At 41.0% G+C, this 14,428-nt stretch overlaps 1 protein-coding gene across 1 annotated transcript in view; it reads left to right on the forward strand.

The window, feature by feature from the left end:
• Positions 1–14,428, forward strand: part of LOC140076571 (rho GTPase-activating protein 6-like) — a 178,211-nt gene that overhangs the window by 83,852 nt on the left and 79,931 nt on the right. Inside the window, exons 5-6 of the mRNA XM_072123150.1 lie at positions 5,867–6,059; positions 8,240–8,295. Of these exons, the coding sequence (XP_071979251.1) occupies positions 5,867–6,059; positions 8,240–8,295 (249 nt within the window). The remainder of the gene's footprint in view (positions 1–5,866; positions 6,060–8,239; positions 8,296–14,428) is intronic.

The raw sequence follows: 14,428 nt of genomic DNA on the forward strand, positions 1-14,428 counted from the left end.
GGAGTTTGCGCGGATACGCGCCGGGGTACGGAGAACGCTGCTGGCACCACCAGAAGAACCAGAAGTCCCAGCAATCTCCCTAGCGAACCTGACACAGCCAGTGCAAATGCTCTCATCGCGATCTGTGTCCGGAGGACACAGATCGCAATGAGAGAGGAAAGGAATCTCCCGGGCAGCAGCGCAGATGTCCTGCTGACCCGGGGAGATCCGTGGGCCCCTCCAGTACCCCGGGGCCCCGGCACTTGCCTGGGTTAGCCGGGTGCTGGCGCCGGGCCTGATCCCAGCCTGCATATACCATCAGGCTGGTGCCTTATCCTGCGGAACACTCTCCATAACCACTCCAATACCAGAATCCGAATCTGCTGTTTGACCGTTTTGGCTTGTTGCCGGCTACCTGTTGTTCAATAAAGAACCGTGAGGTGATTTGCACAACGTTGCCTCCGTCTGATCCCTGGATACGGCTGACTACCACCACGGGCTTCCCCATCCATTACCCAGGGACTTATCTTGCAGACACTCAGGGGTTGCCCCAGGGAGAAACAAGTACTTCAGCCCCTCCCTCCTTATTTCTTGCACACACCACCTGCTGGAGCCCTGCCAGGCTGTAGGGCAGCCCTCCGGTCCCCATACCAAGCACCGTGACATCAGCACGCCATAGGCCGCAATAGCCAGCCACTTCGGTATTCTGGGTCGCGGCTGCCTCCAGGCCCCAATGGAAAGGCTAGGCCCCGGTGGGGGGATGTTGCACTTCTATGACACAAAGGCGAAAAAAAGGGGGTACAAATAATTTATCCACAGGGATGCTTCTGGTGCTCTTAAGAGTTAGCAATGAAGGTAGCAAGATCAGAATCTAGGGTGGCAGGTATGACAACAGGAGTATATTTTGAGATATTGGAGGGACAAAGACAACTATCAATGAGCATTTGCCCATGAAAGAAAGTTTTCAAATCTTCATCCCCTAGTGATGTTAAGTTTACTCAGTTGTATTGCTGCTTTTGCTTCTATCTCATTAGCTGCTCAGTGTACGATTGAGCTGTGTGGGAGGCAGTAGCCGAGCAGACATTGAAAACTACACCAGAATAACTGAACGAGTGAACACAGCCTAAAAGTCAGCGCACAGGGCCTTTAAGGGTGCGGTCACACATACTGCCATCGTTGTGTTTAGAAATGCAGCGCTAGAGTACGGTGGCAGGCCGAGGCACGATCGTGTATGTGTTTCTATGGAAATGCAAGTGATCAGAACCAAAAATCGGGTTCTGATTACGATCGCATAAGTTACCATAAAAAGGCATACATGATCAGGCCGAGGCCTTCCCCCGTACTCTAGCACTGTAAACAGTGTATGTGTGACCGCACCCTAATAAATGTGGACCATTTATGTTCAGGTACTGCATGTATTTGGATGCATAAATGAAATAAAGTGTTGGAAAATGTTGCTCTGTAGCTGATGATAAGGCTAGGTGACAAATATTTAAGGTACTGTGGCTGTCACTTCTGTGGGGTGGTACTGCCTGCACCAGCGCAGACGTATGTGCATGGCCAGCAGCTTTGTACTTTGCTCCTAGTAGTTGCCATCCTGATCACTTGTGACATGAAGGCTGAAGCCTGGAATCCTCCACTCACCCAATAGGACAGTGATGGCAAACCTTTTAGACACCCAGTGCCCAAACTACAACCAAAACCCACATTTTTTTCGCAAAGTGCCAATGCCACAATTTAAGCAGTAACTTATTACTACTTGCTCTGTCACAGGTTTAAAATCTATAGTCACCTGAGGACACCAATACAGTAGAAAGAAGGAGAAGAAGTTTGGATCATCATTGTAGCTTCCTTCTAGGGTCCTGGGCTGCCTGTAAAGATAACAGATGACTTCGGCACATGGTACCAAGGGGTCAATCATGCGAATACTCTAAGTCAGTTAGAAATTGAGGCAGGTGGCGTACTAGAACAGAGGGTCATGACAGGCAACAAAGGATCACAATACTAGCCATGGTCGTATACTAGGGAGCACAAATCAGAGACAGAGTCAAGAACAGAGTCAAGAACATGGCGGGGGAGGGCACACAAAGAAAGTCAGCAGGAGAAATCACCAAATAGCAGGACTAGCAAGCTAGGAACCTTTGCTCAGTCGCTGGACTATATGGCTACTAGTGCACGATGATGTGAGAGAGATGCCACCTGCACCCTAAGGGTGCATCCACACGTTCAGTTTTTCAGATGCAATTTTTAGAGCCAAAAGCAGGTGTGGATCAAAATGGGTGAAGGTTTATCATTGAAGAGAAGCTGCTCTTCCTCTATTTCACTCCAGTTCTGGTTTGGAGATCAAAGACTGCACCTTAAAATCTGAAAGTGTGGACGCACCCTCAGGGAACTGGAGGAACTAGGATACCTTACAAAGGACTACGTTCACTGAAGGGCTATGCTGGAACATGGTTGGACAGACCAGCTAAAGGTTAACTTGCTATGGGGAACATGACCAGGGGTGGAACCCTTTGCCATTGTTACATCGGGCAGCATTTCAATGTTCACCTCAGGTAGCATAAAAGCTACCCTGTTTCCCCTAAAATAGGACATCCCCCGAAAATAAGACCTAGTACAATTTTGTTTAATCTTAGAAAACATGAGAGATTGGGGCCAAAAATTCCAATAGTTCAGAGTTTGGAGAGTAATAAGGATGTTTTAGAAGTTTATTTTTTTTTGTTCACCAATAAATGTAAATTCTTGTACATGGAAAAATAAGACATCCCCTGAAAATAAGACCTAGTGCCTCTTAAGGAGCAAAAATTAATATAAGACACTGTCTTATTTTCGGGGAAACAGGGTAGAATAGGCAATCTGCTAGGCAGAGATCCAAGCAACACAGGGAGCACCTGACTAGTGTTTGGAGCTGTCAATCACAATGGGTTAACTAACTATGAGCCAGAGCTAATGTTACAGAAAAGAGACGGGCATGGAACTTATCAACACAAACATTATAGTTAGCTAAACTCATGTTCATGCTGTTGTTGTTCAGAAAGGCACAAAGATGCCATTTGCACCTATATTAGCTGCATGCCACAGTGGATGACGCTGACACAGAATGTTACAATTTATTTCTAGCATGATCTGGTATATATGGTATAAATAAATATAGTCCTATAGGTAAAGTGTCTATGGATATAACTCACTAAGCAAATCTTAACGTGTAACACATGCCCATGTATACAAGCAGGGGTGCGTCTGCCATGAGGCATATTGAGATTTCCATTTAGGGAGGCAGGAGCAAAGGCCCACATCACTAGCTCTACAAGAGAGAGAGGGACGCCTTCACTATCCTTCACAATGTTTTCATTGCACTTTTCAAAGCGGTTGCGATTTTGAAAACATTTACATTTGTGGTCTACATTTTGAAACACTTGTGATTACATGCACACAGCAGGGAGAACAAGGTCACTGCAATTTTACAAATTTCAAGTAACAAAGCTGCATGTAATTAACGCACATCAAGCATTGCGTTTTTAAAAACGTAAAGCAAAAAAATGAAAAATGCTGGCGTAAAAAGGCAAGTGTTTTCAAAGCGTTCATAATCGCAACAAAAATGCATCAAAAACACCACGTGTCACTGGCCTTACAAGCAGAGCACAGAAGAAAGGAAGGAAAATGCAGAATTGGTTAGTAAAGAGTTAAAGTTGCATGCAGTTAGTGAGTGTGATAGGCCTGCCCAAATAAATTAGTAAATTAGCAGCAGCACGTGTTTAGACAGCGTAATATATGGACAGTCACATCACAGGTCCTCCCTCCTTCCGAGCGACTTATGCGGTCGGCAGGGCTGGGGGGAGGGATGCAATACTCTGCATCCAGTCCCCATAGCTGTCAAATGCCTCCACTGAGCGCATACATCTGCATCCTTTTTGACTTACCAGAGGTATTGTGGCTAGACGGAGGCAACAACTATGCCTCAATCTGCCACTATCTGTCAATGTGTACTCTAAGCGTATACATCAGGGGCTTTTCCCAGGTATACACTTAGTGCATACAAAAAAAGTGATCTGCCTTTAGACACAGCAGAAATTTAGAAGTAGACTGTTAAGTTTGTGTCTGGGTCTTCTGCTGTTATTATCAAGCTGAGAAGACGCTGAATTCTATCTGGTTCTTTTGAGTTGGCAGTGCTCTATGCCTGCACTTCTGATTATATATACCTCACACGGCTCTCTGCAAACTTTTTTCTGAACCAGAAAGGGTTAAGGCTCTCATACTCAGATTCATACCCCTCCTTGGAGCAGACTTCCTACTCTAATAAATTCCCATGTGTGCTATCCCAATTGCTGGTTAAAGATTTTCTTGCTAGCCTTCTTGTCTTCGCTTTGCTTGCTATACATTTGTATTTTTGTTTTTTGATATTTGGCTTACTTTCTTGACTATTCTACGATTCAGTACTTTATATGCTATCTCAGTTGTGAACCAGATTGTGTTATTTGTTTGTCTGTCTAATTACGCGTCAACACCATCTTCGTGTATATCCAATATCACATAAGATATGCAAGCAGTCACGGTTGGAGTTTTAAGGTTCACTGTCCTCTCTGTTGTTCCTGAGTCGTGTGCCCAATACAAATACTAAATATGATATCAATGTGTGAACATGCATCTTTACATTGGCCTTGGTGAAATATAACTGTGCCATTATACACATACATTCCTGTGGCTGAGGTAAATAAATGGAGAGATCAGAAAGTAATGATGAGAAAACAAAATAGATTTTCCTATTACCGGTATATTACATCATGTAGGGGCTACTGTATATATATTACATTGTGTAGTGGTCGTTGTTAGAATTTGTAACACACATTTATTTTCTCAACATACTTTGTTAATCCATAAAAATCAATATTTTAATTTATAAGCAAATTAATGTCTCAGTGCACAGTGCATAGCTCGCCTGCCAGTAGCACTTGCTGTTGTCACTGATTGTTTTTCATGACCGTGTACCATCCCTTAACACCTTGGAGATTGAGCCTGCATTGCAGTTCAGCGATTTAAATGCAGCGTATGTGATGTAGTATGGATACTGTAAACACACAGTGTATGGATTACAGACAGAAAATTCCCTGTATATAGCAGAACCATTTGGATCTATGGGCGTGCTGCAAAAGGTTTTAGCCTGGAAATTGACGCAGGGTTCTGATTTTAAAATCTGTGATCAAAACCATTTTCTGTTCCAGATTTCAAGTCTATTAAAGGTGCATGTGACCTGGAAAATCTGCATGCAACAAAAAAAGACAATTATCATTGTGTGTATTCACCCTAAACATGACAAGACTAGACACAAGGAAAGCAGAAACTTGAAAATACATCAGTTTGGAGGGATAGGAATAGATTGGAAATAAACCACAGTATGCTGAAACTGGGAAGGAGACGTGTCACATCCTAACCCCATTAGTAAAGATTTTATACAAACATATGTTGGGTTTAGGGCATCTGTATAAGGAAAATGCATTAGCTATATACAGTAACATTGTACAACCTTTTTACTAGATACATTTTCAAGTCTTTATTGGCGCATGTTGTGTGCTCATAGAAATAGATCTCCATTATCTGAGCATTTCATGGTGTGTAAATGTCAAACTCCTAACTCATTGATCAATACTTTATCAATGATTATATGCTGAATGTAGAACTTATAAAATATGACAGACACCTTTTGTTTACATTACGTGCAGTATATACTCATATAGTGCAAGGATTTAGGTTCAAAGAGGTTCATATATCTAAATCAATTCATATTTTTGACAGGTACAGTCCCCCTGTTACAATCTGGTTTGTACTTCTTTCATAAAAATAGGAAAATAGGTAAGATATCCATAGTTAATTGCATACTATTGTTTTTTAGGGGGCGCTTTGTGTTGATTCTGTTGCCGAGCTGGATGATGGAGATGATCGTCTTCTTGAAGCACTACAGCTGTCCCATCCTGCAGAACTTCCTTCCCACCAGGAAGACAATAACTATTGTTTAAGTTTAAATCCTATTTACAAGCAAGTGCCTCGAATTGTAGAGAGATGCTGCTCTCACATTGAGAAGTACGGTAAGATTTGTCTGATAATAGTGAATTTTATGTAGGAGCATATGTATCTTGGTATATGTCAATATTTCAATATGTTTTTCTATTATTATTATCTCAGGTGTTTTGCAACTGCTATATAATGAGTTTAGGAGTTTCTTATGATTAATTCCTTAATTTGCCCAGCATGATATAGCAACGTACGCATATTTGTCACATTTAAATCTTGGTTAATTTAAATCGTGCAATGACATTTATGCCTCCTGCCAGTACTCCTCTGCTCCTCATATTCACACAAACCATTAATCACTCACAACTCAACCCAGGGGTCTGACATGCTGCACACCAGTGAGTCTTTTTGGCAGCAGACTTCTATCCTTTCTTTGTTCGCACACCTGCAGAGGGTGACTTCTACACCAATGAGCAAAAAGCCGTAATCGGGAACGGGAAGAACTCAAGTTTTTCTACAGGCTGCTCATGGCTCACATAGGTTCTGCTCCAGTGCTGATCTTCTAGTTGCCTTTCTGCAATTATGCCTTATAAACAATAAGCACTGCCTTAGCTTAGTTTAATAGAACTGTGCTCTGTAGAAGAACTCCGAGGCTCGATCTGGTTCTGCTAGAAAATATTTGCACTTAAAATTGTGTCTAAATCAAGAGTCACAGTTAATGGATCAGCTTTAGGTGCTTTAAAACAGCTGGGTTAATACAATAAATGCTGAGTAAGTGAAAGTCAGTTTTATGTGAAGAAGCAAATTAGGTGCAAAGACACAACAAAATCTGCAAAAGTCACTATAACGGAAGCAAAAAAACAAAAAATAAAATATAAATAAATAAATATACAGGCAGTCCCCGGGTTACATACAAGATATGGTCTGTAGGTTTGTTCTTAAGTTGAATTTGTATGTAAGTCGGAACTGTATATTTTATCATTGTAATCCCAGCCAGAACTTTTTTGGTCTCTGTGACAATTGGATTTTAAAAATGTTGGGTTGTCATAAGAATCAGGATTAACAATAAATCTTCATTACAGACGCCTGTGATAACTGTTATAGCTGTTTATTGTAGCCTAGGACTAAAGTACAATAAATTACCAATATTCAGTGGTCCGTTTGTAACTAGGGGTCGTATGTAAGTCGAGTGTTCTTAAGTAGGGGACCGCCTGTGTATACACACATATGCAAGTAACTGTTTGCTCTGGCAAGTACTGAATTTTGATGACCATAGCAAAGAGGACTTGTTACCTTGATTTCATAAAAGTAGCCAAGATTTTATAAATATAGAAAGTGACTGAATTTTAAAAATTCTGAGATCAAAAAGGATTTTTAATGATGAAAACTGTAACCAGAAATAGTCCTTTAACTGTTACCGTTGTCTATCCTCTGTGGGAAATTGCTCTGGTAGATGCCTTATAGCAGTGCAGGAAACAGGGACACACGCAGGGTTAAAGTCCAAAATCAAGTGTTTATTCACACTTCTGTGTCAAAACACAAATTCAGCCTTGGCTAAGGCACATACAAAATACAAAATAAACCCGCCCTGGCTGAGCACTGCCTAATACAACAACAGCACCTAACTATACACTTACCAGGCTGCCTAGCACATGCTCTTGGACAGCAGAATATCAGGAGGCACTCAATTACCTTTGCTGTGTGAACACGGTCCAGCCTTCAGCTCTCCAGGTAGTGCCTTACCTACTGCTTCTGGCCTGCAGTCTAAATCAGGCTCTAACGAGGTCTGTGGCCTGCCCCTGTGGGCTATACAGAAACCCCGGACCAAAGTCCAGATGGAGTAGGAGTCCCACTACCAGCCTACCCCTGCTCCATAATAAGCAGGCCCAGTACGGACATTGCAAAGGGGTCTATGCTAGCTGGGCCAACATAGACCAAACAGACTTCTCCTGCTTACTACAAGTCTGCATTAACCATTGGGTTACTGCAGACAAATCCAGGGCTTTTACCATGAGCTTTTTATCTGTCTGTAGGGCAGATAGCGGTTCTCCCACACGATCCCTCTCACTTTCTCAAACCTCATAAAAAATAGTATTTTGATAACCACTCCTATACCAATCCCTTTGGGGGATTATTCTTGCATTCCACTTCTACATTTAGTAGATTAGTAAAATTAAGGGGACAAGTAAATAACATGATCAATGTGACTTTATTCCCATGATATTACATGATACCTGTGTTTTTTTTGCTTCAGGGCTTCAAACAATTGGAATATTTCGTATAGGGAGTTCAAAAAAAAGAGTTGAACAGGTAAGTTTTAAGAGTTTAGTTGTTTATTTAGTATTATCAGGCCGTTTATGGGGAGGGTACCTAGGGCACATACCAGGGCCATAATTTCCAACAGTTGGCTGAACTGGCTCATCTATGAATAAGGACCAGAAAAGGTCTAAAACGCATCAGATGACATCTTTTATTGCTGTATACTTTTACTGCTTTATGCTGGACTAATAAAGACTATTCCACGTTTTACATGAAAAAGAGAGTGCTAATCGAATTGCTTAAGGGTGTGAAAGGCATCTCTAGGGTACAGCGGATTTGTGTTTCTTGGATTGGACTGAACTTGCTGCCAGCCAAGTCCTAGCCAATCAGTGTTAGGTTTGCTTGCTTGATCAGTAGCCTAGGCTAAGGTTGCCTTGGGCTAAAATCATGTAAGTAGGAAGATTGAAATGAACAATAAACGTAAAGGATATTTGTTGGTAATTGTTTAACCCCCACAGTCAGTTATGAGTGGCATGAATAATCAAGTGTTTATGAATTGGGTATAGGGGGTTCTCAGACAGTTATGAGCTATATTATTGACACATGGTTTGGTCATCATATAACACATTATGGATCCATGACTCCCCTACACTCACATTTACACATAGACTCCCCCACACTACCGTAAACTGACACCATACATTTACATCTCCATTCTGATTCTGTTGCTCCCACCCCAACTTTATTTATCCCCCTCACTCATTCTGATTTGATTTGGATAAGTCTTCTCACATTTAGAAAAAAAACTGTTAATAGTTAACCCTTTCCGCTGATACCCTTTTCCATTTTGTATTTCCATTTTTTGCTCAGGTAATTGGAAACTTTATAACTTCTTAGTTTTCCGTGTACAGAGCTATATGTTGGCCTGTTTTCTGCAAAACTGTATTTTTTACTCTATATGTGGGCAACGGTATTTAGTATTCCATACCATGCACAGGGAAGCTGAAAAAAAATTTTCAATAAAGAAAATTAATGAAAACCTAATTTACACCATTTTCTTGTGAGCTCCGTCTTTTATAGGATTTATTAGGTTTTAATATATTTTTAATAAATTAAACCTTTTGTACAAAAAACTGTTTTCATTTTGACATATTCTGATGTCAATTATATTTTCATACTTCAGTGTACATACCTGTGTAAGCTTTCATTTTTTTGCTGGTCATGCAATCACAGTGAACTTTATTCACAGCATGGATTCATGGGACTATCACTTTCTGTTCTGATTAGTCATTCTGGGTGTCCCAAACTCCCAGAAACCACATAATCTGAGCTCTATTCCCTAAGAGAGAATAGAAAATTTGAATTACATCTTATGTTGGGACAAGCCGTTAAATATACAGCCGCAAATATTAAATGTGCGCCACTGTCAAGGCTTTATTCAGTGGGGGCCTCCAGCCCTTTATGTCTAGGCCTATAACTGATGCAAAAAAACGTATAAATATAAGATTTGTGAAATGTCCTTAAAGGGCATCTACCACCGGTATGAAGGTCTATATGCATACAATCTTTCATCAAGGTGGTAGATGTCATTTAAGCTTGATAACTTCAGGACACCAAACTGCTACAGTATTTATACCATGATTGTGACAATCTATGACACAAAATGGGCGGTCCCCTACTTAAGGACACCCGACTTACAGAAGACCCCTAGTTAAAGATGGAACTCTCTGCCCCCTGTGGTGAAGCTCTCTAGATGATTTACTTTAGTCCCATAAAATAGTGGAATCCAGTCACACTGATTTTTGTTGTTATTTAAGTCGTTTTATTTAGAAATGCAAAATCTGTGTAACGTTTCGGTCAATCACTGACCTTCGTCGGACACTGCAATATATTAACATAGTAGTGCATAGGTAAGTAAGTGTCAACAAGAGGTGTAGTTAAACATCAAGAAAGTAGAGGTGTGACACCAATGGATACATATATTCATATATACATATATACATTACATTCAAGAGTTACAAAAATGGATAAATGTTCAGTGCAAATAATGAAATTACAAAATCGGTATTTGGGGATTGATATACTCTCAATGGGGTCAAGCAACGTCCATGTTGAATACATCTGGCATGATGTCATCATCGTATGTAGAAATTCCCCAGGGGAAAAAAAGATTGTTCATGGGGTAAGAGAGACAATTAACTGGCAGGTAGCCAGTAATATCGGCAATACTCCTGTGAATAAAAGTATAAGGAAAACGGTAAGTCTTACCAATTAGATGATGTTAGCAATGTGCATTGCTGCTGTGCAGGCTGTAGGCGCTTAGTGAATAGGCGGAGAGTCCGCTCTGTAAGGGGGGAGCGCTGGAAATGGCAAGCACAAGTGAGGTTTAAATGTAATTGGAGATGCCGCGTTGTGACGCGGGAACTTCCGGTTTAAACCGGAAGTACGTCATCGCGTGCGTTCCACCGCAGGATCGCGGTGGAACGCATGTCGCGATTGGAGCATGCGCTGTGGGGGAGGTAAAGGGATATATGACGGAACCATATGTTGGAGGAGCGTTATTCAAGAATCAGTAAACGGAGCATAAATGGGAAAATAGTAGGGAATAGAAGTGGACATGTAGGAGAAATAGAAAGTTATAGAGGGGATTGCATCTAATTATAGATGCAAATGCAGAGTACTAAAGATGATAGAAGTTTGAGAAAGAATCATAGTTATAGGCAAATATACAGAATTTTGTTAGTGCCAACATATTGTACATATGATGTGAATTATACAATACCATATCGTTGGTACAAGACTGGTAAATTTTTTCAACGTCTCTGAAAGGGAATTGAGAAATGATGACATGTTAATAAAGATTAGCAAAAACTTTGAATATTGTAGTCCCTGTTGAGTCCTTTGGGTGACAATGTCTCTAGTGTATGAATCCAGTAGGATTCACGTTTCTTGAGGATTGTAACTCGGTCCCCGTTGCGTCTCGGGGTCCCTACTTGTTCAATTATTTGAAACTTAAGTTGGTTAATTGAATGTTTGGCCTCAAGGAAATGGGCCGGTACTGGTAATAAAGTGTTCTTAAGTCTGATTGTGGACTTATGTTTAGAGATTCTCTCTCTTACTGGTAGAGTGGTCTCTCCCACATATGCAATACCACAAGGGCATTTGATCAGGTAAATTACGAAGTCTGAGTTACAGGTAAAGAAGTCACGTATCGGGTATCTTTTACCAGTTTGTGGATGCGTGAATGTGTCACCCTTTTGCACATTGTTACATTGCGCGCATCTCAGGCATGGAAAGGTGCCCTTTTTCTGAGTTCTCAGAAAAACTTGTTTTGGTATTTTGACTCCTGAACCTATGTCTGCTTTGACTAACTTGTCTCGCAAGTTATCAGGGCGTTTGAAGCATGGTAAGAATGGTTCTTTAAATTCCTGGATATTGGGATGTCCTTTTTGTAAAATTGGCCAGTGTTTGCGTATAATTTTATGGATTTTAAATGAGAATGGGTGGTATGTATGTGCAAACGGTATCCGTTTCTTAGAGGTTTTGTCTGGTCTGGGAGGTTTTCTTTTGTATTGTGTCAGTGTGTCGAGGGGATATCCTCTTTGGGAGAATTTCAATTGCATTTCCTCTAATCTAGTGTTGAGGACTTCGGGTTTGCTGACTATTCTCTCTAATCTCTTGTATTGGGAGATAGGGAGTGAGTTTTTGGTGGCTGTAGGGTGACAACTGGTAAAGTGAAGAAGATTGTTACGGTCCGTAGGTTTAGTGTATAAATCTGACCATAGAGACCCGTCTGGTTCTTTAATGATCAATGTGTCAAGGAAATTAATTTGATGTTCATCACTATGTAAGGTGAATTGCAGTTCTGGCCATACTGAGTTAAGATCACATAGGAATTTTTGTAGGGAGTCCAATGTGCCCCCCCATATGCAGAACACGTCGTCAATATAACGTTTCCAAATATGGCAGTGGGTTAGAAAAAGGTGGTTAGTATATACATAGGTTTCCTCAAAGAAAGCCATGTATGTGTTTGCATATGGGGGTGCTACATTGGACCCCATGGCTGTGCCCTGACGTTGAATGTAAAAGGAGTCCTGGAACATAAAATGATTTTCGGTTAGTACTATATTTAATAATTCCAGGCATAGGTTAATCACGTTGGTAGGATGCGTAGTTTGTTTGAGTAATTCACCAACAGCTCTAATGCCTTTATCGTGGGCTATGGAGGTATAGAGACTGTTAACGTCTAGGGTGACTAGAAGATCTGTGGGATTGATTTTATTGATGTCTTTGATAAGGTCGAGGAAGGTGTTTGTATCTAGAAGAAAAGATTTTGTTGAGTGTACTAATGGGGTGAGGATTTTTTCGAGAAAAATGGATAGTGGTGACAGTATGGATTCAGTGGAAGCTACTATGGGTCGGCCTGGTGGTTTAGTGAGATTTTTGTGGATTTTGGGGAGAGTGTAGATTACCGGAATGATGGGTGTTTTCTTGGTTAGAAAGGTTTGGGTTTGGAGGTCAATAGTACCTACTGAAAGGTGTTTAGTTAGAGTGTCTTTTATTCTTTGACTGATCCTAGTTGTGGGATTCTTAGTCAATTTTTCATAGATATTGGTGTCACTGAGTTGTGAAAGTATTTCTTGGGTGTAGTCTGTTTTATCCTGGATAACTATTGCTCCGCCTTTATCGGCTGGTTTTATGACAATATCTTTGGATGTAAGAAGATTCGATAGAGCCAGTTTGTCTGTACTGGTCATATTATTCGGTGCATGTAGTCTACCTGATTGGATGTCTTGTCTAAGTTGTATGACCTCTCTGTCTACTATGTTGATAAAAGCTTCCACACTATGTGACCCTTTGGGTGGCATATATTGGCTTTTATTTCTTAGTCCTAATGTTGTTAGGCTAATTGGAGAGCTAGATTCCCTGTTTTGTGGAATCGAGTTCTCAAAGTGTGTTTTCAGGCGTATGTTCCTGTAAAATCTCTGTAGATCCATCTCAAGATCAAAGGTGCTAAATTTATGGGTGGGACAGAATGATAGGCCCTTTTGTAGTAGTGATACTTCGGCTGGACTAATTATTTTGGAGGAAATGTTAACAACTAATGGGGTTTCCCTACCTGGGACCGAGTTGTCATCGTTGCCATGTTTCCTCTTGTGTTGCCCCCTCCGCGTCTTCCTCTTCCGTGACGTCCTCGTGTTGTTCCTAAAAAAGAAGAAGGTTGAATGTGGTCCTGAGGTTCTCCCTCGATGCTTGAGGCCGAGGAGTTGGCTGACGATCTGTAGTTTCTTCGTTGGAAATATGTTTGAAAGTTGTCCTGCCATCTGTAGACCCTATCGTTGAGGTAGTCCTCCGCGTCCCTGAAGAACTTTTTCCTTTTCTTGCTTTCTGTTTCTTTCTTGAAGGTGTCTAGATAGTTGTTAACTCTGGTTTTGAGTGTAGTGAAATCTTCTGAAGGTAGGGTATTCTGTAGTTGTGTTTCAATATTCTTAACTTTATCTTCTAGATTTGTAATCTCTTTGTGTAGGAAGTCGATTGTGAGGGTTATCAGATCTAAAGAACACTTGTTTAGAATGTGTTCGTACCGAGAACAATAATCCTTGTTATCTTTGAAGAAAGTAGGACGTAATGGGACTCGTAGTCCCCTAGGGATTCTTTGGACCCGTAGGTACTCCGAAAGAGTGGCGCAATGGAGTTGGGAGTTAAGTAATTGTTTGGAGGATCGTTCAAGATCTCTGGTTTTAAAGTCGTTTGTAGGAATCTGTAGGAAGTCAGTTGGTAGTTGTGTCTGGGCTAGAATGCCAGCTACCTCTTCTTGGTTGTATGAAAATATCGGTAATGACATATTCTGCGGGTGCTGGTAGTCGTATGGGTAACACACTTTTTGTCTAGGAGTCGTACCGCACACCGGGTTATGGTTACTTCAGGTGCTCTGGATAGGGACCCAATCCCGTATATACATAAAATAGTGGAATCCAGTCACACTGATTTTTGTTGTTATTTAAGTCGTTTTATTTAGAAATGCAAAATCTGTGTAACGTTTCGGTCAATCACTGACCTTCGTCGGACACTGCAATATATTAACATAGTAGTGCATAGGTAAGTAAGTGTCAACAAGAGGTGTAGTTAAACATCAAGAAAGTAGAGGTGTGACACCAATGGATACATATATTCATATATACAT

This window comes from Engystomops pustulosus, chromosome 9 (assembly GCF_040894005.1).
Source record: "Engystomops pustulosus chromosome 9, aEngPut4.maternal, whole genome shotgun sequence".
Taxonomy (NCBI): Eukaryota; Metazoa; Chordata; class Amphibia; order Anura; family Leptodactylidae; genus Engystomops; species Engystomops pustulosus.